The 21935-nt window shown below is 46.0% G+C and overlaps 1 protein-coding gene across 1 annotated transcript in view; it reads right to left on the minus strand.

The window, feature by feature from the left end:
- Positions 1-21008, minus strand: part of MCU (mitochondrial calcium uniporter) — an 82254-nt gene extending 61246 nt beyond the window's left edge. The window contains exon 1 of the mRNA XM_084210124.1: positions 20810-21008. Within this exon, the coding sequence (XP_084066250.1) occupies positions 20810-20941 (132 nt within the window). The 5' untranslated portion in view covers positions 20942-21008. The remainder of the gene's footprint in view (positions 1-20809) is intronic.
- Positions 21009-21935: the final 927 nt, after the last annotated feature.

Below are 21935 nucleotides of genomic sequence, written 5' to 3' on the forward strand. Positions count from 1 at the left end.
TCTGACAAGTCCTGCAGGCTCCCAGGCCACCAGCACAGCCTGTGCTTCCTGAGCACATTTCCTGAAGCATCCAAGCTGACAGCTCTGCTCCTGTGGGTAACTCCAGCAGGGATCACCCTCCACAGCACCCTCAGGATTCCTCAGGTTTTAACTTTTGTATTTTTCACATTCTGTGCTGCTTTAGTGGGTGGGTCTGAGCTTCACATGAAGGGATGGTGAGCTCTCTGCACAGAGCAGGGAGACAAAACAATTCCTGCTCTAGCTGGGGACAAATGATCCAAATCTCAGGCCAAGAGCACAAACAACAGTGGAATGAAGAGAGAAAAACAAGGATGGGACTGCAGGGGCTGGAGCTGGGATGGGACAGTGAACTGCAAGATGCAAATGGAGCAGAACTGATCCCAGTGACAGACCCTGTGACTGGGTGTGCATTTTGGGACCATTTTGGTTCATCCTGGCAGCTCTTGTGCTGCCCAAGGTGGATCCATGGAGGAGATCCTTTCAATAAATCCCTGCTTTATTCTATAGCTCTGTCTGGCCTCTGCTCTAGTTCAGCCTTCCCAAGGCATCAGCACAGTGCAGCAGAAGTCACACACACAAACACAAGGCAGACTTCATTCAAACAGCTGACACACATTTCAGACTGCAGTTTTCCAAAACTTTTTCTCCTTTTTTTTTTTTAATCCAGCTTGGAAACAACCAGCAAAGGCTCCAGCAGGAATGAAACCAACCATGTTATAATCCATGTCACAATCCATGTGGCATGCACACCTGACACACAGGTGTCTACAGCTGGAGCCACACTGCCAACACGGACAACAGGCACACCAGTGATCCACAGGGAACATGGCTAACTAAACTTTCAGAGCAGCAACCCATTTTTGCCCCAAATCAAACAGTGACAAGCACTGTCAAAGCACCCACATGTGTCTGCTGGCAGCTCTGAGCACTGCCAGGAGGGAGTAAAACTCAGAGAGATGTGGCAAAGCACAGCTGTCACCAGTGCAGGGGACAACAAGCAGGTAAATAACCCAGCCAGGAGTGTCAGCTCAGCAGCTCAGGCAGCTGGGGCATTCCTGGCAAGGCTCCCTCTGACTCTCCTTGGGCTTTCTAAGCTTTAAACACCATCCAGTCCCCCCCAGATGGAATCATGGAATGGTGTGGGGCGGAACAGACCTTAAAGCTCATCTCACTCCATCCCCTGCCATGTTACTTCATGATCCCAGGGTGCTCCAAGCACCATCCAGGCTGGCCTTGGACATTTCCAGGGATGGGGCAACCTGAATTTAATGATCCTGATAAATCATGAAGCTGCCAAACTTGTATTCCACATACAACCCTGTGTCCAACATCACCTGGCTTTGCAGTCATGAGCAACAGGCTTGAACAGAGCCAGCCTCACACACTGCACTGGTCCCAGTCTGCAAATTAGGCTTTTCACAAAATCACCCAAATCACAGCATTTCTGCAAGGAGGATTTATCCCAAAGATTATGGGAATAACAGAAAAAAAAAAAAAATGAACAGCAGCACTGAAAACCAGAAATCACAGTCAGGTATTAAATAAAATTGCACCAAAACTCTCACCCATCTCATGAGGAAAGTATGTTTGGATCCTGTCTTGTATTTCTCTGTTGCAGCTTTGGTAGACCTTGATAGAAGCCCCAACAAAAGAAAGAAACCAAAAACAATGAAAAAGCTCCTCTCAAATCATCAATACCTAATGGCCCCCACTGTCTGTTCAAAGGACACAAGGGGAAAGCACTAAGAGAAAAAAAACAACCTGAAAATAACACAAACCAACCCACACAAGTCTGAACATCCTCACACTATTTACAGACACACAGATCTCTCTGCATATAGATAAAAGTCTCTGATTTTGGTAAATTTGCAAGAGGTTAGGGCTGTAGGGGCTAAGGCTCACCTGAGATCACTGCTATTATACAGACTTGTAATAGAGCTGTCTGACCCTGATCTTCATTTAAAAACTACCAAGAAATCCCTTTCTATTACACCTACATTTATAAATGTTTCCAGGGGCAGGGGAAAAAAAAAACAAACAAAAAACCAAACAACAAACCCAGACAATGCCTTGCAGGTATAAACACCCTGCCCAGGATCAGCAAAGATCTACAGACCTCAAAATCCCCAGGAATAATTGACTGCTGCAGTCCTGACAAGTTGCACAGCCACAAATGTTTGCCATCACCTTCCTCCACATGTTTACCTGCAAATCAACTGGGCATTGAAATCAAAGCCTGGAGCAGGTGAGCTTGGTTCAATCAGCTTTAGAAATCTGGAATCTGTTCTGCAGAGCACGCTGCCAGGTTTGTGTGTGCATTTAACATGAAAATTGTGTGGTTTTTCAGGTGATAAAACACAGCTCACACACCAAAGCCAAAGTGATTCTCAGCTTATGAAGATATGGGTAAAGTTCTCCTTGGTTTAGCCTTTGGAGGAAATGAACTTAGGGGAGCCTAAAGGAACTAAGTGCATTCATTAAAAAAAAAAACAGAGATCAGCATGTGAACTGTGTTTATCGTGTGAAAAACCACACAAGTTTTGCTTCCATTTTGAACAGGTCTGATACAGTCTGTGCTGAGGGTTTTACTGTTTGGTTTTGGTTTTTTTTCCCCCTGCTACATATGTCTGTCAAACAGAGCAAGGCGCTCACTTTGACCTGAATAAAGCAAAACTGAGTCACAGCTGAAAAAGGCAACATTCCTTATCTGCACTTATCCCACCCCATCAGGGATTCCAGCCTGAAACACCTCAGGAAGGAAAGATAACAGCAAAGAAAGAAAACCTCTCGTGTTTGCAAGCTGTGCACTAGCCATTCAAAATACAGATGTTGTGTTACTCGTGCCAAAACAGAATAAGGAGGAATAAAATCACTGTGCAGCTGTGATGTCAGAGCCCAGTGTAACACCAGGGCAGCAGCTGCAGCTCAGAACCAAGAACCAAATTCCTTTGAACCCAACCCACACCTTCATATTCCCCCCCACTGCCAAAATCCACCACAAAAGCAAGGCAGAGAACAGAGGAGTCTCTAAAGCATTGTGGGTTTTTTAGGATTTTTAAGTAATTTCACTGAACAGAACTTGTCTCAGATCCACAATATCAGCCAAGTCCCTTCTCAGTCAGGGCAGGAATAAAGCCTAGGAATAAATCCACCTCAGGCAAGGCAAAAGCATTAATTCCATGAGACACTTGAGAGCATTTCTTGCAGGCTGAGACAGGGACAAGCCATGGAAGGCTTCTCCATCAATTCCAGCCCTAGCCCTGGGACTGGTCAGAGAGGAGATAGAGGTCAGGGGGTCACTGAAGGCTCTGTGTGTTTCCCCAGGCTGAAGTGGGTACACAGATGGTTCACAGAACTGAGCAAGGCACTGCCAGTTATCCAAAATGCTACATAAATCCAGGCCCAGCCTAAAATTTCAGGCTGTCAACAAAAACCTCAGCAAGCCAGGGATGTCCCAGCAGCAAAGGAGGCTGCAGGTTGGATTAATTGTCATAGTACTCAGAGGTTCTACAAACACTCATCCAGTAAAGCCATGAATGTAAATCCATCCTCCTGCTCTGCTGTTTATAGCCTCCAGCAGAAGCCATGGAGCTATAAAAACTCCCTCATTACCACCTGCTCAGCCTTCAGAAAACCGAATATCTTCAAAAGAGGAAAGACAAACCCACCCCAAGAAGGGATCTTGCCAAACTGGCTCTGGCTGAGGCGTGAGCTATTCCAACAAAACAATCTCACCATGGAGAATGCAACTGTGCATTCTGGGCTGCAGCACAGGGGGAAGGGAGGAGATGGTCCCAAACCAGGAAAGCTGAATTTATTTGCCATTATTTGTCATTGAGAAAATTGCAGAGTGCCATCACCTGTCAGGTCAAACACCAGGAAGGTGAGCAGCCTGATGGGTAAAGGTCAGGTGCTGTAACCCAAGATGATTTTCTGCTCAAACACTCCTTGCTGGGAAAAACTCCCAACTGCTTTCTCCTGCTGGGTTGCTGAAAAGAGAAGCAGACCATCAGCTGCTTTCAGTGCTCAGAAGTTTAACAGGCATCTAAGGCACTGCTACAGCCTGAAGAGGGACAATTATGATGATAAGTCCCCTGAATCTGCCTAAATGCCTACAAAAGGAACACTTGAAATAAAAGCTTTCACTTGGGCAAATATCCCAGACAGAGCTGGAAAAAACAATTCCATTATGAATGTGAATTATTAGATTTAAGAATTTTCCTGTACACTTAAAATCCCTCATGCAGAAAGCCAGAGGCCTGTGATGAAATGAACTGGTCTCCATATCGACCTCATTCAGAAATGCCACAACAATTTCCCTTATCAGCAGATAATGAAAAACCTATAAACTCCCATCTCAACCATAGTAATTCATCCTGCCTTTTCTCAAAAATCTATCAGTCATTGCTAACCTTAAACAAATGCAGATTAATGCTGCTTTTTCAACAAATCCCATCTATTTTCTCCCAAATTATTTTTCAGTCATACTTCCCAGTTAACAGGAAGACAGATCCAATGTAGTCAAAACCCTTTTGGATTCAGGTGCAATTTTTCAAGCTATTCTCCAGCTCACACCTCTGATGGAGCTTTAGGAACAGGTATTTCCTTTTTGCCTTTTACATGTTATATAAAGAGCCCCAGAAGTTCCTTGCCATGGAGACTGAAACTTGAGTCAATGATGATATTCAACACCTATCAAAACCTCTCCAAGAGCTGAAATCTTTACTACCCAAGACTTCCAGGTTTTTGTTTTGATGCTGGTAGACAAAAGGATGGAGATCAGGATGATACAATAGGGAAGAGAGGAACAGAAAGATGCCAGCAGAGAACAAATTGCATGGCAGGGGTGGGAGGGAAGCAGTGAAGAACATCATTAGTCAGGCAGGAGTTTAATTAAAGTGTGAAAACAACAGCACTGCCCAACTCCAAATTTCAATTACCTGGGTCTAGAAGTATCCAGCCCCAGAACTGAGGCACCTCAAGACAAAGATTTACAAGGCTTTAACCAACCTGAGGTGGCCTTGAATCCTCCACAAAGGTGGAAGCTGCCAAGCTGCAAGGAGTCCCTCCAACAAACCCCCCCCCCAAGAACTGCTCAGGTTTAGTGCTGATGAACAGCCAGAAGGAAAACCTGACCTGACAAATCAAAATACCTTAACTTCCTTCAAAATGATCTCATTCTTCTTCAATCTGAAAGCTCCCAGTGCAGAAAGCCACAGGGGTGTGCTCAGACACCCAGACATTGCCAAGCACATCACCAGCAGCACCTGGAACCCACCAGGTGTGAGCAGTTCCCCGCTTCCCTGCCCATCAGAAGATGATCAGCCCCAGCTGGAAATCTTAACTAGCTGCAATTCCAGCTCAGAATTCAGCCATGGTAACTTTTCCAACCACAATACCAACCCCACTGGTACCTGGATTTATCCCAGTGCCTTTTAAACCTTGACTCATCTGACTGTGAATTTCATTGGAGTTTTCATTCCCCCCAACTCTCACATGGTCCCAGTGCCACCAAAATCATCCAGGAGCTGTGGCCATGCTCAGGAACAGCTTCCCCACCCTGCCTGGCAAAAGGAGGAAAAGGAAACATATTCCAAGAGCTCGTTTGGAAGAGGGAATATCTTCATTAATTACATCTGATTAAATAACCAAGGTACAGCTGCAGCAACACCCAGGCACTAAACCCTGGATTTTTGCTGGCACTACACAGAAGCTTCCAAGAAATCCACACATATCTTCCAAATAACTTAGTTTTTTACCGATTTTAGTGTTGTTGAAACAGGTAACTTTGCTACAGCTTCAACAACAGGGAGGACTCCTCAGCAGTTCTTGCTCAGCTGATTAAAACTGTGGAAATTAATTAACTCTTTCTACACAAAATTAACATCCAGTGTAAGACAAGCTCACAGAGGACCTAGATTTTCATTGTTTTGCTGATAAATATTCCTGCTGCAGCAGCCCTACCCCACACAGACTAGCATGGAAAAAACAAGATTCATGCAACTTCAGGTTCAGTCGAATTTTGTCATGAGAAAAGGAAGGTGACATTTTTAAGACAGCCTTACACCAAACATCTGCTATTGAGAACTGTTTGGACTTCTGTCTCCAGGAAAAGCCAGATAATCCTGCCCACATTATTTCCTTGAAAAGGTGACAGCAGCATTTTCATATTGACCTCTTTGTTAGCTTGAAAACCAAGAATAAAACTGACTTTGTACACAAAAAGAAGGATTTTTTTATCACCACATCCAGCGCTCTATCACACACAATCCAAGCAGCAGACAAATATTTGTGTGCCTTCACCTTTATTTACTTTATCCAACCACTTGCATACTTAAAAAAGCATTTCTTTGTCCCTTACCCTGCCAATAGAAAAGGCTCATTCTGATCTAAGTACTCACACAACCAAGACACCAAGTTGGTTGTAAAGCTTCCCAATATTTTTTCCTGAATTGAGACTTTTTTATGGACTTACTACTAAAGTATGAACATAAGGAAAGTTATGTTTGAGCAACTGAAGTATACACAAGGATATGATCTACTTGTTCATATGATCATTCCCTTCTCATACCCACTGGTTTGCTTCTGTTCCTCTTTTAAATTTTTTCCTTAATCCATATCCCATTCCTACATGGCCTGTCTTGTTTTTGTTACCCTGCAGTGCAATAACCAATACTCAAAGACCTGAGGAATTCTAATATAGAATTATATAAATATAGGAGAATATAGGAGAATATAGGAGAATATAGGAGAATATAGGAGAATATAGGAGAATATAGGAGAATATAGGAGAATATAGGAGAATATAGGAGAATATAGGAGAATATAGGAGAATATAGGAGAATATAGGAGAATATAGGAGAATATAGGAGAATATAGGAGAATATAGGAGAATGTCAATGTGGGAAATGGATTTGGAGAACATTTTCAAAGCTTAACAGAAGGCTCACATAGTATGTATCTGTATGCAAACTTTGAGATAAGAAATGCTGGCTTAGAAATGCCATGGAACAGGACAGACACTGTGGTGAGATAAATGGAACCAGAAACAAGTTTCAAAGGATGGCCTTGCAAAAAAAGACTGGATACTTTGGAGAAATAGAGCTATGAAAGATGCATTGTAGTGGGAGCCAGGAGGGGTAATTTTAGATGTTGGCTTTAAGACATTTACAGCAAAGATAGGCCAAGAAACACTTATAAAGTAATTAGAAAATAGTCAGCTTCTGATGATGATGGTGTGAATTATAACATCTGTACTGTCTCACCCTACACATGAGGCTGAAAATGGAGTAAAAGTTTTTAAAACACCTCTCAGTTGCCCCATCTCTGGGTCAGAAAAGGACATAATCCAACACTTTCCAGCCCAGACCTTTCTGGGATTCTGTGATACATCAGCAAAACTGTTAATTGGTTTCATCTCTATTCTAACACTTGTGGATTAAAACATCAAAACTCAGTAAATAAATGTTTTCTAGACAGTGCACAGACAAAGTGCCCAGTTAAATCCTGCAGTGCTAGAAGAGGCACACAACAGCAGAAGGGACAGACTCCCCTCAAGCTCTAACCCTGCTGCTGCACAGCAGAGCCCCAAGTGCAGGTCTGACCCCACAGAGACACTTCCCAAAGCTCAGGAATGCAACAGCACATTGGAACAGGCCATTATTTTTTTATGGCCATGCTGCAAAGTGGAATTTTTATGGCTGGCATTAGCAGATGAAGGAAAACTGCTCTGAAAACACAGTTGTAGATGAAGTGTTGTGTATCTACACAGAGTAACTGTAACACTAATTACATTTTTTTTTCCCCACGGAGTGGCATTAAATCACAACCCATTCCTACTGATCCCCCAGGACGCCAGGGAAGCTGCACTGAGACAGGCAGTTCCCAAGCAGCCCAGTGTCCATCTGTCTGCAGGGATGCTCAGCAGCTAAACCTCCTCCTTCCCAGCTCACACCTGCCACAGGAACCACCCTGCAGTCCCAAAGAGAGTTTCCAAATGGCAAATTCAATGTCAGAGGCCAGAAGAGCTCCAAGAGGTCCAAAGAGCCCTTTGCTTTGGAAGGGACTCAGGGTCACCACTCAAAGGGCAGCCATTCTCAGAAACCAAATATTTACTCTCAAAAAACCTGAGAGAATCCCCACAGCCACCTCAGCCTTCCCTGGAAAGCTCTTGTGCCACCAGCCTCTCCTCCTGCACATTTCACTCCCTGAGGGACAGGAAAACACCTGGGTTCTGCCATCCTCCAAGCCAAACAGATGTAAATCAGAGCATCCTGCATCAGTGAGGATGGTCCAGGGTTCTCAGTTCTGTGATGAACTGGCAAAGCAGCTCTGCCAAAAAAAAAACCCCAAAAAAAACCCAACATTTGAGGGAATCAAGAGAGGGGTCCCAACTGTGAAATAATCAGCAAAATGTAAAGAATTTAGAAAACCACAAGAAACTGGAAATATTTTGAGGTGAAGCTCTGCTCAGTTCACTGCCTGGGATTTGTTAGCAGTATCCATTTAAAGCTGCACTCCACCAGATTACTGTCTCACTGACACTAATTCCAGATTATTTTTCTAAACTAGGATAATCTTAACAGGAACACAGTAAAGACAAGATGTTTGTCTGGAAATCAGTTCTCTCCACAGCTGTCTTTTAAAAATCAGTTGCAACTTGTTTTGAGTGAAAACTGCCCCCAGAACTCTGAAGTTCCCCCAAAAACCCTCAGTGGGAGGGCAGGAATTAAGAGTGGAAGCAACAATTTGGTCCAAAAATAATCAGCAGGCAAAGGTCTGAAGGAGATGATTCAACCACCAATGCTCTGGTTGTTTAATTTTTGCTATTTCACTTGCACTCTCTCACAATTTTTTTTTTTTTTTTTTTTTTGGCTAACTACTGATGAAAAAATCCATTTGTAGAAATGTAAAACCATGCAGAGAAGGATTAATGGCTCGTGCTGGTTGAAGCAGAGATTTTACACCTCCACATATCCTGCTGGGGTTTGTGCCTTGAAAATAAACTTGGTGGGAGACAGGAGAAAAGGGAGAGGACAGGGAGAAAGTTATTTATCACTCTGGAGTGCTAAATCAGCACATCACATAAAAATTAATCTTGCTGGCCACTGGTCCTTAGCCCTACTAAAAAAAAAAAAAAAAAAAAGAAACAAGCAGCTCCAGCAGCAAAGGGCCACACATTTTATTCAACTTTATTACTTAAATCCTACCTGAATATTACTTAAAAGCTTTTCTATAAAGGAAATACTTTAAGAAGAGCAGCTGAACAAAATGCAGGTGATTTGCACTCCCATCTCCTCTCTCCTGGACATAAGGGTTAATAAACTGTGTTCAACCTCTGAGCTTCACAGCTCCACACTAATTACTGAGGAGAGGGAAAGGAAATTAATGGCTGGCCAGAAATGAAGCCAGTGTCCACTCAAAGCCTGGTTATTCTTCTCCTATCAGATCATCTACCTGGAGAAGCCACATCACAATTAAAGCTGCAAACAGCAATTATAACTGTTAAAAGTTAAAACTTCTTATTAAGGTTGTGCTCCTTTGGTCTCTTGTGGAAAAAGTGCAATTAATATCCCCAAAATGACTTGGTAGTCTTGTTCTCACAGCAAGGATGAGGGGAAAAACCCCAATTATAATTGGATTATATAATATAATCCAATATATATTAATATATATATTATATATGCTACATAATCCAATTGATATATGTATTTATATTAATTATTGCAAAATAAAAGCCTTGGCAAAACCTGTGTTCATCATTATGGATACACAATTAAACAAGAAGGGAGGGGAAAGTAACCTCGCAGCAGCAGCATCAGAAAGACCAAGGGATGAGCAAGAAGAGCATCTTTGCACCAAAACTCCCAGAATATAAATCAGGAACCCAGGAGAAGTCACTCAAGTGTTTTCATGGCCCTCCAAATTCCTGCACTTATTACAGTAATAGTGATAGATGGCAACAGCTCAAGCACATCCTATTTTTCATCTACCTTCTTCCCACCCCCACTATTCCTGATTGCCTGCCTGCAGCTGTCCTTTCCCTAGATTTTGGGAAATAACCACCTTCCCAGGGAGCCTGTGGGGTTTATTCACACAGACCAGCAAATTACTGAGTTGGCTCTGAGTATCAAACAACCTGAACTTCATTAACTGATTGCAAAAACATGAAGTTCTTATAGTCACAATGTCCTTTCAACCTGGGAGATGATCTTCAGATCTACAAGGAAATAGGCAGATATTTTTCACAGCAAGAGCTGGAAGGGTTTTGCACTCAGGTGATATGCAATAAATCAAAATATCTCTACTAAGAAGTGCCATGGGTTTCTCTCATGTTTATTTACGGGCTCTTCATGCATCTCAAACAGCCAAGAGCAGAAGTTGAGGGACTCAGAGCAGTAGGAAGAAGATACAATAACAGCAGCAACAAAAATAACATTAAAAAAAAAGTATTTTCTTCTATTTTGACAGTTACATTTCTTCAGAAACCAGACTGAGGCAGATCTGGCCATGGGAAAAGCCTCACACAAGTCAGTGATCACCAGGACTGAAAATTAATATTAAGGTTCAAGCAGCACAGAGATGAAATCAGAGCTGGAGAACTGCAGCTGTAAACACAACCCATAAAATTCAAGTTTAATCACTTAGGATTAAATAAGTTTCATGCATATTACTGCCAGTGGTCAGCCAAGCTGTTCTCCAGCAGCTCTGTTATTTACAGCTATTAAATAACTGTATTAAAGTGTTCCAGAGAATGCTTTTTCCAAGGCAAATCATAGCCAAAATAATACACATTTTAAACATAAATGGCAAAAAAGGGAAACACACTTGAGAACTAAATTAGCCTAATCTTAAAACAACTCTTGGGATGCTAGTTGGTAAAATAAAAATGGAAAGCACGACAATGGAAGGCTGAAAGCTTTCCTGTTATTTTTTTATAACTTTTCTTTAGAAAAGCTTGGAGGAGGCAGAGTAACAGAGCTGGAGCACATTAAAATACATGAAGATAAAACAATCAGAGGAGGGGTTTTGGGGGGTGTTCAGTGGATCTGGCTTAACTTTTTAGCAAAGGAAATTGAGAAAACACAGACCTGCCACCCAACCAGTGGGGTCTCCAGCTCCCCAGTGGGATGGCAGAGCTGGGGCAAGAATTCAGCTTTTCAATTCATCTAGTGCCACATTCCCAAGGCTGCAAGGAAGCCTGGAAGTGTCAGTGAGTCAGAATTCTGCCTGGAGCATCCCCAGCTCCTGCAGGAGGCAAGCAGAGCTCTGGCAGTGCCACGGAACCCCTGCACGGACACCCAGGGAATGGGAGGGGATTCCTGGGATTCCACCTGAGTGGAAATGCACAGAAATTATGGAAAGGCTGCCCTGAAAACCACTGTGCTGCTCTGGCATTGTAACTCCAAGAACAAACAGCCCTCTCTGGTGTACTCTGTTAGATAAAATGTCAGGCTGATCACAGCAGTTCAGTCCTGAGTGCTGCCAAGTGTCCTGAACTGAAGGAAAAAGGGAGTTGCAGTGTTGGGGATGAGTCAGTCACACACCTACCCCCGTACAGAATGGGAAATGGAGAAATTAATGACATCTGACTGACCACAACAAACAGCTCCTCGGGTGTTGTGGTGTTGGGAGGGTCCCCAGGACGAGGTGAGAGATGAGAATTGACTCCAAGTCCTCAGAAGGCTGATTTATTATTCTATTCTATTATATTATATTAAAAGAAATGCTATACTAAAACTATAAAGAAAGGATACAGCTAGAAGGCTGGAAAAGAATGATAATAAAACATTTGTGATGGACTCAGAGAATCCAACACAGCTGGCTGAGATTGGGCATTAAATTAAAACAGTTTACATGCTGGGTAAACCATTCTCCAAATCACATTCTAAAGCAGCAGAACAGGGAGAAGCTGAAGCTTCCCAGGAGAAGAAATCCTGGTTGAAGGGATTTTTCATAAAATATCCCAGTGACACTTAAGAACACACAGGGATTGCTTTAAGCCACACTGCCCTGGGCACAGGTGATCCTCTGCTTTCTTTCCACTGAAACTGGAATAGTTCAGGGAACAACCTCGAGGAGGATGACTGCATCAAACTGGAGTCTGATGCTTCAAAAAAAAGCCCAAATCTCTCTTCTGAGGCACCAGGAGCAGTTTTTTATTCGGTGAAGAAGTAGGTCACGAAAGCAGCAGCTCCAGCAAAGTCCCTGCCCCAGATGCAGAGCCCTGAGTGCTGCTCCAGACTGGAGCTGTGTGTTACCAGTGTGCTTGCACTGGGAGAGGAGGGCACCCTGCAGGGTGTACCACCGCCTGCAAATGGAAAAAAACACAATGCAGAGGAGCTGCTGTGCACAGGAAACCTGAATGCTGTGCAGGGACAGTCACCAGAAACAGCCCCCCTTTGGGGAAAGGTGAAAAAAAATCCCAACACCTGTTAAAAATGTTATTTACTGTTACTGTGATATCCTTGGAAAAATCCCTTCACCAAGATTTTTTTCTCCTGGGAAGGTGAGAAGCCTCAGCTTCTCCATGTTTTGCTGCTCTGGAATGTGGTCTGGAGACTGTTTATCCAAACATGTGAATGGTTTTTAATTAATGACTAATTAAAGCTAGTTCTGTGTGACTCTCTGAGGAGTCACGGGGTTTTATTATTTATTCTTTTCTAGCTTTCTGATGTATTTTTTTCTCTATAGCTTAGTATAGTTTCAGTATATCATTTCTTATAATATCATATTATAATGTAATAAATCAGCCTTCTAAGAATATGGAGTCAAATTCCTCTCTTCCCTTGCGAACACAACAATTTACAAAACAATTAATTTCACATAGTATCAATATTCAATTCACATAATGCCAATAATAATACCAACAATAATAATACCAACAATAATAATAATACCAAGAAGTATTCCATTCACAAAGTATCAATTTTGCATAGTATCAATGCTCTTCTCAAAATCCTGACTTCCTTGCCAGCTCTAAGTTCTGTATCTGTGTGGTGTCACATCCTGCCCTGCTCAATAATGAGGTACTTGGTGAAACTATTTGTTTAGAATGACTCTCTGGAGCACTAAATGCCAAGAGGAAATATGGAAATGCTCGCTCCCACACACTCTGCGAGTGGCTGATCCCAAACCATGATTGTTTTCCACGAGAACATGTGTGAATCTGAGTCACAGTCTTTGTCTTTGGACAAAACTACCCTTAAAATAAAACCCATCTTAGCACTCTTCGACTTTGTGGTCAGAGCTTTTTGGCTCCAGGCCAGAGCTGTGTTTTGGACCATCAGTTTCTGTTACTTAGCAATCAGACTCGCATCACCCAGCCCAGCAAGGAGGAAGGGATGTCTCAGCACTCCCTCCCTTGCAGCCTTCCAGGCTCAAAACCACCACCAGTCCCCCCATGTGAGGCAGGGCACTGAGCACAGCCCGAGCCAAAGCCAGCCTCAGAGGTTTTCCAGGCAGCTCATCTCGAGCAGGGAACAATTTTTAATACCTCCCCTTCGTGCAGAAGGGAGTGTCTGGAGCTGGTTTTGTTAATAGCAATACACACTGCTTCTCTCTTAACACAGATGCTGGGTTTGGCTCCCTTGAATGCCTTACACCGAATTCCAAGGGAAGGATCCCACTCTCCACTTAAATACAACACCCCCAAACTCGGGAGAAACCACACAGCGCCGAGGAGCGCAATTATCCCATCCACTCAATATTTAGACAATGAAATTTCTGTTGTCACTGCCTCAGGAAGAAGTGCCTGGATAACAGGAATAGCCTTGCAGCAAGCAGCAGGCTCCCGGGAGATCCCCTATGCATCACAAACATCCAACCAAACCTTCAACTCACCCTTTCCCCCTCTGCAGGAAGCCGAGAGGATTTCCCAAGTCACATGGTAAATCAGGGCATTTTCATTCCAAAAAAGGAATCACATCTTTCTCCCCCTGGGAAATCTCTGCAGTTTTTCAGCTCGCTGTTATTTCGGGGAGAAAATAACTTTTGCTGCCGGCTTTCCCCTCCCATCTCCCCCCACCAGGAATCTCTGTGATGTTTGGGACAGGCTTCCAATTAATTGAAGTGACTATTAAAAGGTTGCTGCTGCACTGCACAGCCACAGTGTGTGAGTTTTGTCTGGAAGCAGAAAGCACGAGCGGGACGTGGGATCTCAAATTATTCTCAGAGGCAAGCATGAATAATGACAGAACAGAATCCATGCAGGAAAATTTGTATAGAAAAACCATCAGATATTTCTTTTTAACACACAAGTTGAAAACGAGTCCCACATCACTCTCGTGCTATCTTGGGCAGCCCATTTTCTCTTAATATCTTCATTTGTCAGAGCAGCACTTAAAATTGTCATTTTTGGAGTTGCTTTGCCAGGCAGAAAACTCATTCTCATTTAAGTCCAAACATCTAAGAAAAATGACGAGGCTAAATGATGAGGAATGTATTTTTAAAGAATGGTTGAGGTGGAATGAATAACTGTTTCCTCTTACAACAATCTGTCAGAAGTGATTTCCTCCCTGCTCTGATTCCATCTCACCATCTGCACCCTGGCCAGCAAACATCCTTCTGCAGGTTTCAGCTGCAAACCCAACAGAGCTCAGCACCACCAGCAGTCACTCTGGGTAGCAGAAAATGAGGGTTTAAGACAAGACTGACAATCACCCAGAGCTGGTTTTGATGGTGGCTGCTCCCTTGTAGATCCTTGACGAGTTACAAATCTGAGTGCAATTGGAGTTTTAATTATTCCAACTGGGAAGTGTCAGAGATTGAGAGTTTCCACATTGCAGGGCAGTCCTTTCCTCCTGGGGAAGCCAACAAAAGCAAATTGCTGAAATGAGCTCCACATTTCCTAATTCCTTAAGAGCTGCCAAGAATGCAGAAAAAGAGAGTGGACATGCTCTGTGTTTTACATCAGGCAAAAGCCATACCCCCCAGGCTCGTCCTGCTGGAAACTAATTCCACATCACACTCAAGTGCAGCATATTTTCATGCTCATTAAGATGACATCTCATTTTGATGACCATTGGAGACCTTAATAACAGGGAGAAAACCCTCTGCAGAATCTTTAACAGCACAAGCTGTTTCATTTTCTGCATTAAATACTCAAGGCCAAAATAGCCCTTAAAGCCTGATTGCTGTAGTCTGCACTGGCAAAGTGAAAATGTGATGAAATCCCCAGCAGCAATAGCACAGGTGGTCTCAAGAGCACTTGAGAAATAAGAAGTATGCCCCCGTGGTGAGCACAGGGAACACAGCTTCATCTAGTTTCAACAAATTTCAAATTTTTTAGTACAGTTCCTCATGCTACCAGAGGCCACAGAGGTAGAAAGCAACAGCTGGGGTTTTGGGAAGAGTGGCTGACCACAAACTGACACTGCAATAAAGGAATAATTTTTTTTTTTTAAAAAAACAAGCCACCCAAATCTAAAACAATCTCTACATTTCCACAGACATCCAATCAGGAGAATCATTTAAATTGCATATTTGAGTCAGCTCGATGCTATTTTATAGAATGGCAAACTGGTGACTCATAGCACAAATCAGAAATTAAGTCATAAAAGTTACATTTCACCCTGCAGACTGGGTGGAGCCTAACCTCACAGAAAGTTTCCTCTCTCAGATGAGTCCTGAAACAGCTACAGAAAAAGAACAATTTTTTTTTCCTTCTCTTTCTAAGACTTGGCTCTGATCAGGAGAGCTGTAATTTTTATATTAGTGACAGCATCAACTTGATCACCACTCTTACTTCCTTTCCCATCAGGGACCCTAGATTCAAAGTCTTTATTATTCCCATGGGATAAATAATTAACAGAACTGTCAAAAACCCCCCAAACCAATATTTAGTCCTCATATTGTGCTCCTCTTTCACACAGAGGGAGCCCTGAAAGTGTGTTCTCTGATTTTAGCCCCTTTCACACATCCAAAAATATTTGCTGGTCATCTCCTTTAGCACAGACATTTAATCATTCCTTGGAAAAAATCACAATCAGCAGTATGCCAGATCAGGAAAACAGCAGTACAGTTAATTAGACAAGTCTGCCAGCTTCCATCCTCAGCAAAAACACAGCCCAGGCTCTTCCAAGTGCCACCATCCCTGCAGCCACCCACTGCCACTGCCTGAGCTTCAGCTGGCAATTCCCTTCAAGGGCTGGGCAGCAGTGGGACAAGAAACTGCAGCTTTGGGGACAGTGAGGTGTTGGAGCCCTGGCTGCTGAGAATTTTAAACTTTCTGTGCTGCCAGGCACTGACCCCCAGGAGAGCACTGCATTGACCTGAGGCCGTGGAGAAGCTTCCAAAAATTGAAGGATAGAATTTAATTCCATCTGAATGAATGGTAGAATTCCATTCTTGCCATAATCTGGGATTGTGGGTGTGGAGTTTGAATAGAAGGGTGTGATATCAATAGTGGGAAACTCAGAGTTTAAGGGTTTAGAATAGAGTAATAGATATAAACAAGATGGAGGTTTTAGGGCAGAGGCTGGTCCTTCTTCTTCGCCTTCTTCTTCACCTTCTTCTTCACCTTCTTCTTCACCTTCTTCTCCATGGGTTTGGGTGGTTTTGTGTAATTGGATTAAAAAGCCCACACTGCAGGCCATGGGTGGTTGGTTATTGGGTTAAAAGTGAAAATAATTTAGGTTTCATTTCTTAATTGGACAGTTTATCCTTAAAAGGCCTTGTAGAGAGAGATGGGGCTCCATTTTTAGTTTGTTAGAGTGAGGTGCTGTAGAACTCAGGGTTTTGAGACTGTGACATGGATAACAGCTAATAAACATCTGAGTCCCAACAAGAACCACCATCTCACACATTTAATCCTGACCCTGGCAAAAAAAAAGCAAAAACTCCTCGTGTGTCACCCTCAGGGCTTGAGGTGGTGAAAAATTATGGAAATTATGAAATTAGGAAATCATGACCACACTATTGAGCTACAGCTTCTCTGGAAGTCAAGGCTGCAGAGGGAAAAACCTCACTAAATACACATTGTATCTATGGTGAATAAAGGACTGCTGCAGCAGGATGTCCCTGCACCCTCCCCTTGAGGCTTATCCCCTCTCTTCTTGGCACAGAGCAGGATCTCTGCAGGTTACAGTCTGCACTACATCCTCAAACCTGAGCCACCTGCACCAAAAATCCTGCCTGGCTGGGAGGATGGATCAGCACAGGTAAGCCTGGTTCTCATCTGGAGCAGAAAGAAACACCTGCAGGTTGTCCAATACCGACTCAAAATTTGGCTGTGGCTCAGATAGGCTCAGTTTTTCCTTCTTAGGCTTAGAAGAAGGCACTCTCAGTCAATATTCCTGATTTGCCCAAAACTGCTAGAATGAACTACCACAGGAATGCCACACACAGCCGAGCCCTTGACTTTCTGTAGGTATTTTTGCACCAGCTAATTATATTCCCAACCCCTGGCTACAGGCACCAGGAAATGCAGGAACAGGAGCCTCTAATCTCTGCAGGAAGAAAGCCATGAGGATTAGGTGTTCAACACACAAGAGCAGAGTGTTTCATTTGAGTATTTTACCCACCTCCACATCACTGAAAACCATCCATAGCTTGCTTCCTTCTGAAGCTTTTCCAGGTCCCTTGGGAAGCTGACCCCCAACTTCCACAGCACCTGGGACAAGCAGGAGACAGGAAAGGCCTTCCCTTGTTCCATAAGGAAGTTTTCCCAGAGGAGCAGCCCCACTTCAATCCTCTCTCCGAGCTCTTCAGAGGACAAGCTGCCCAACAGGACCTCCCACACATCACAACCCCCCCAGCACCTTCTCTACTGCAAACACACTTGGGAACTTGTGTGTAGCCAAACAGGGAGACTGGAAAGAGATGCAGCCTCTGATATTTCTGCTCCAAGTTCATTTAGTCAGCTCTGTCACACCCTTCCAACGCTGCGGATGCCCGAGCCCCACTTGCTCCATGGTCAGACCTCCTCACCCTGCCCAGCCATCCTGAAATGCACAGCACCAGAGGGGAAATCTACAAATATCAGTAAAAACTTCCTTCTTCTTGCTCATCCCTACTCCAAGACCAATGAACAAACCTCTCATTCAAGTTTCTTGCATCCCCCTCCCCAGATCTCTCACCCCTTGCGATCCTGTTTGGGACAGACTCGTGCTCCTCTCCCTACGGGTTTGTTCCTGTGGGAGCATCTCCATGCTGAGCCCACTGAGCTTTCCCAGCTCCCCTAGGTTCCAGAACTCTCCAGCAAGCTCTGAATGCTTCACTCAAGCCCTGTGTCCCCCAGTATTGATGTGCTCCCAACTGTTCCCTCATAATCCAAGTATTTGTTCACCTCCTCACCCTCTCCTTCCATTTGGTGGTATCAAAACCTCCTCCTCTGGACTTCACCCATCTGAAAGAGGTTTTTTCATTTGTTTTACAGCTCTGTCCTCTCACAGTCTACTGGTGCAGTTTCTTCCAGCATTATTTATATTGCTTTTGAAAGAACTCATCCATAAGACCATTTAGCATTTCCACCCTGTCTCAAAGAAAGCCCATTTAATTTATCACCCCCTGTGAGAAACCAGCCATCCTGAGAAGTACCCAAGTAGAATTGATGGTACTAAAAACAACATTCACAGACACACCTGATGTAACCACTCTATTAATTACACCCACATTATACAAACTCTTCCTACATCTTTCCTAATTTAATCTCTGGTGTCAGGAAGCTTGTACATCCCAGTCCCATGACAGAGAGGGATCAATTCTTCATCAGCCATAACTGATTGATGTGAGTTAACCTGTCCTAACCACCTCTGATAACAAAGACTGAACAGAAAATAATTCAGCATTTCACTGCTCTTACTGTCAGTAAAGTCTGCCAGCACCTAACCAAACCCCTCATCTCACACTGTGAGCCCATTCCTTCTCCCACCTGACGAGGATCTGTCTGGTTTTCTGCTTTCCCTTTGCAGAAACACTTCCTTTCAATTTCCTCTTTATTACGAAGAGCTCCAGTTCCTTATATTTCTCCTCACAGATCCCTCATTCCAGGATTCAGCTGCTCTCTCTCAGTGCTCTGCAGAGTTTCTCAAGTGCAGTGTGAGGGAAAGGATAACTCATCTCTGCTGTCAGGGGATAAACAGGCACATCACAGATGCTGCCAGAGGGATCCGCCAGGATTCTGATCTCTTGGTTCTCAGGGATTCAACCCAACCAACCCGCACACAACCTCCCTGTTCAAAAAACCCCCAAAACCAACGACTGCAACACCACAGCCAGGCTGCCAAAAAGCAAACAGCACAGCCCAACTAAAGCCAGAAGGGCTTTCTAATCATTGGTCCCCAGGACAGGAGCAAAATCCTTCTCCTCCTTCCCCAAGCTCCTGCAGGAGACAGCGCTGACTGTGGGATTTTAACATGCCCACACCTCAATCACTCCATTCAGTATCCTGGGCAAACACAGGAGATTCACGGCTTTTTAACGGTTTTTTTTATAATTTTCTTATACATTTACTGCTCCACTTAGCCTAAGGAGTGAAACCAAGCCTGAATCTCCGTTAAATCAATCGCAAAGGTCAATTTAAATTTAGACAAACACAAATTATTTGCCGGGGCCACAGCGCTGAAGGAGACAGCTCAAATATGAATTAGGGACGCTGGAAAGGCCATTGCACACCTGAGCAGGTGCCGGGATTAAGCCACAAGTCACACTTCACACGTGGGAAGGAGCGCGCTGCCAATGCGGGACCGCCGGGATGGAGACACCCGATCCGGACGGAACCTCCGGCATCCCCTCGCTGCCAGAACACAGCGGCAGGGGCGGAGGAACGAGCGGCACCCGCGGGGTACCCGGCACAAACAACTCTTCAAACAGCACCCGAGGGAGCACAGCCGCGGATCCGCTGCTCCAGAGCCCGCTCCGCCGCCGGATTAAGCCACGGTTTTGGGTGGCTCCCCGGAGTTCCGTGATTACTTGTTAGGAGCAAAACAAGGGAGCGACAGGTGCACACCTCCGACAGAAGCTCTTTTAGAGGCAGCACTAAAACACAGTGTGGCAAAAGCCAGAAGGATAACCCACGGTTACACACTGTTCCCTTAGTTTGAAAAGAAAAAATAGGGGAAAAAAACCTCCCGGTATTTTTAGCAAATCTTTCGAGCTCCAAGACGCAACCTGCTGCCTTTACAGGTTTTTTTCCGCCCTGAGACACACAGCAAAGCCGCGTGCCGCCAGTCCCCCCTTTTCCTGGCGACGCCACCGAGGAAAAGGGAGCGCACAGAGCCCGGCTGGCTTTGCCCCCGTCCCTCCGCCGGCCGCCGCACCGACCGGCATTCGGGAAGCCCCCCGAGCACCTCTCCCTTGGCTGACCTTGAGGGGGGCGGGAGAGAAGGGAGCCGAGGCAGAGCCCGGTGCAGAGGCGCTGCGCTGCCCGCTCGGCTCGGTGCCGGCGCCGCCGCTCCCGGCGGGGGCTCCGCGCCCCCCGCGCCCCCTCCCCTCCCGGCGGCCCCCAGCGCCACCTGGCGGCCGCGCCCCGCGACCCCCCGCCCCGGGAGCGCGGCCCCGGAACGCCGGGCAGCGCCGGCAGCACCGCCCGCTCCCGGAGCGGCGCGGGGCGGGCGGGCCACGAGCAGCCGCTGCCGGAGCGCGACCGGCACAGCTCCGCTGCCGCCGCCCGCCGCCGCGCTCAAGTTTCACCCGGTGACGGTGCTAAGAATAAACGCGCAGCTGGCGGAGCCGGGGGCCAGGAAGCGCCGCGAAACCGCCGTGGAGCAGCCGCGGAGCCGGGGCCCCCGCGCCGCCCGCCGGCACCGCGCCCGCCTTCTGAAGGGCACACGGCTGCCGCCTCACTCACCGTCCGGTGTCGCTGCTGCTGCTGCTGGCGGCGCCGGCCCAGCGCCGGGAAGCGGCCGGCGGCGGCGGTGAGCGCGGCGGGGCTGCGGCCGCAGAGGAGGAGCGGCAGCGCTCTGCCCGCCGTGGCCGCCATCGCGCCGCTGGAGCCGCCCCACGCTGCGGCGGCGGCGGCGGCGGTGCTGCTGCCGCCCGGGCGGGGAGCGGCGGGGCGGGGAGCGGCGGGGCGGGGCCGGCCGGCGCCGCTGGCCAATCGCTGCGCCCCTCCGGCCGGCCCCGGGGCTCGCGCAGCCAATCGGGTTGGGCGGCCCGGAGAGACGATTGGCCGGTGGGCGGGGCTGCGCGCGGGCCTGAGGGCAGGGAAACTCCTCGGCGGGGGTGCCGCGGGGCGGGGCCTGTTGTGGGCGTGGTCGAGGGCGGGGCCAATGATGGGCGGGGCTGGGAGTGGAAAGAGGGGGCGCGGGAGGAGCCCTAAGGGGGAACAGCCAGGGACGGGATACGGGGAGCACCGGGAAAGGGGTGCCGGGAGGCGGGGAGCACTAGGGAGGGGGTGCCGGGAGGTGGGGAGCTCCCCGGGAAGGGGAGATCATCAGGGAGAGGCTGCGGGAAGATGGGGTGCAGCAAAGACACCGCAACGGGTACAGAGTAGGGGTGGCACAGGGATTTGGGGCGCTGGGTCAGACTGGCACCCCACCCAACAGCAGTTTCAGTGAAGGGTAAGAAAAGAATGTGATAAAAAAAATCTGGATATACATATATATATATGTATATATGTATGTGTACATATATGTATATGTGTGTATATATGTATATGTGTGTGTGTATATATATGTATTGCAGACATAGTGGGCTGGGCTGCCAGCACAGACCTTTCAGCACTTAAGCTAAATAAGCAATCTGTGCTCAGCTTTCTTTTGGAAGAGGATGTACCTGGATTACTTAGACTTTTTCCTCTGGCCTGGGAGTTACTACAACACCGATGGCAGCTCCTTTCTGAATTCCTGTTATTTATCCCTCTGTGTTTCTAAAAATACAGGGAGGAGCACGACCAAGTCATGGGATGACACAGATGTGCTTCAGCATCACCCACACCATCACAACACTCCTTTTTCCATGCCCACCTCCTTCCA

This window comes from Fringilla coelebs (assembly GCF_963513975.1).
Source record: "Fringilla coelebs genome assembly, chromosome: 8".
NCBI classification, from domain to species: Eukaryota; Metazoa; Chordata; class Aves; order Passeriformes; family Fringillidae; genus Fringilla; species Fringilla coelebs.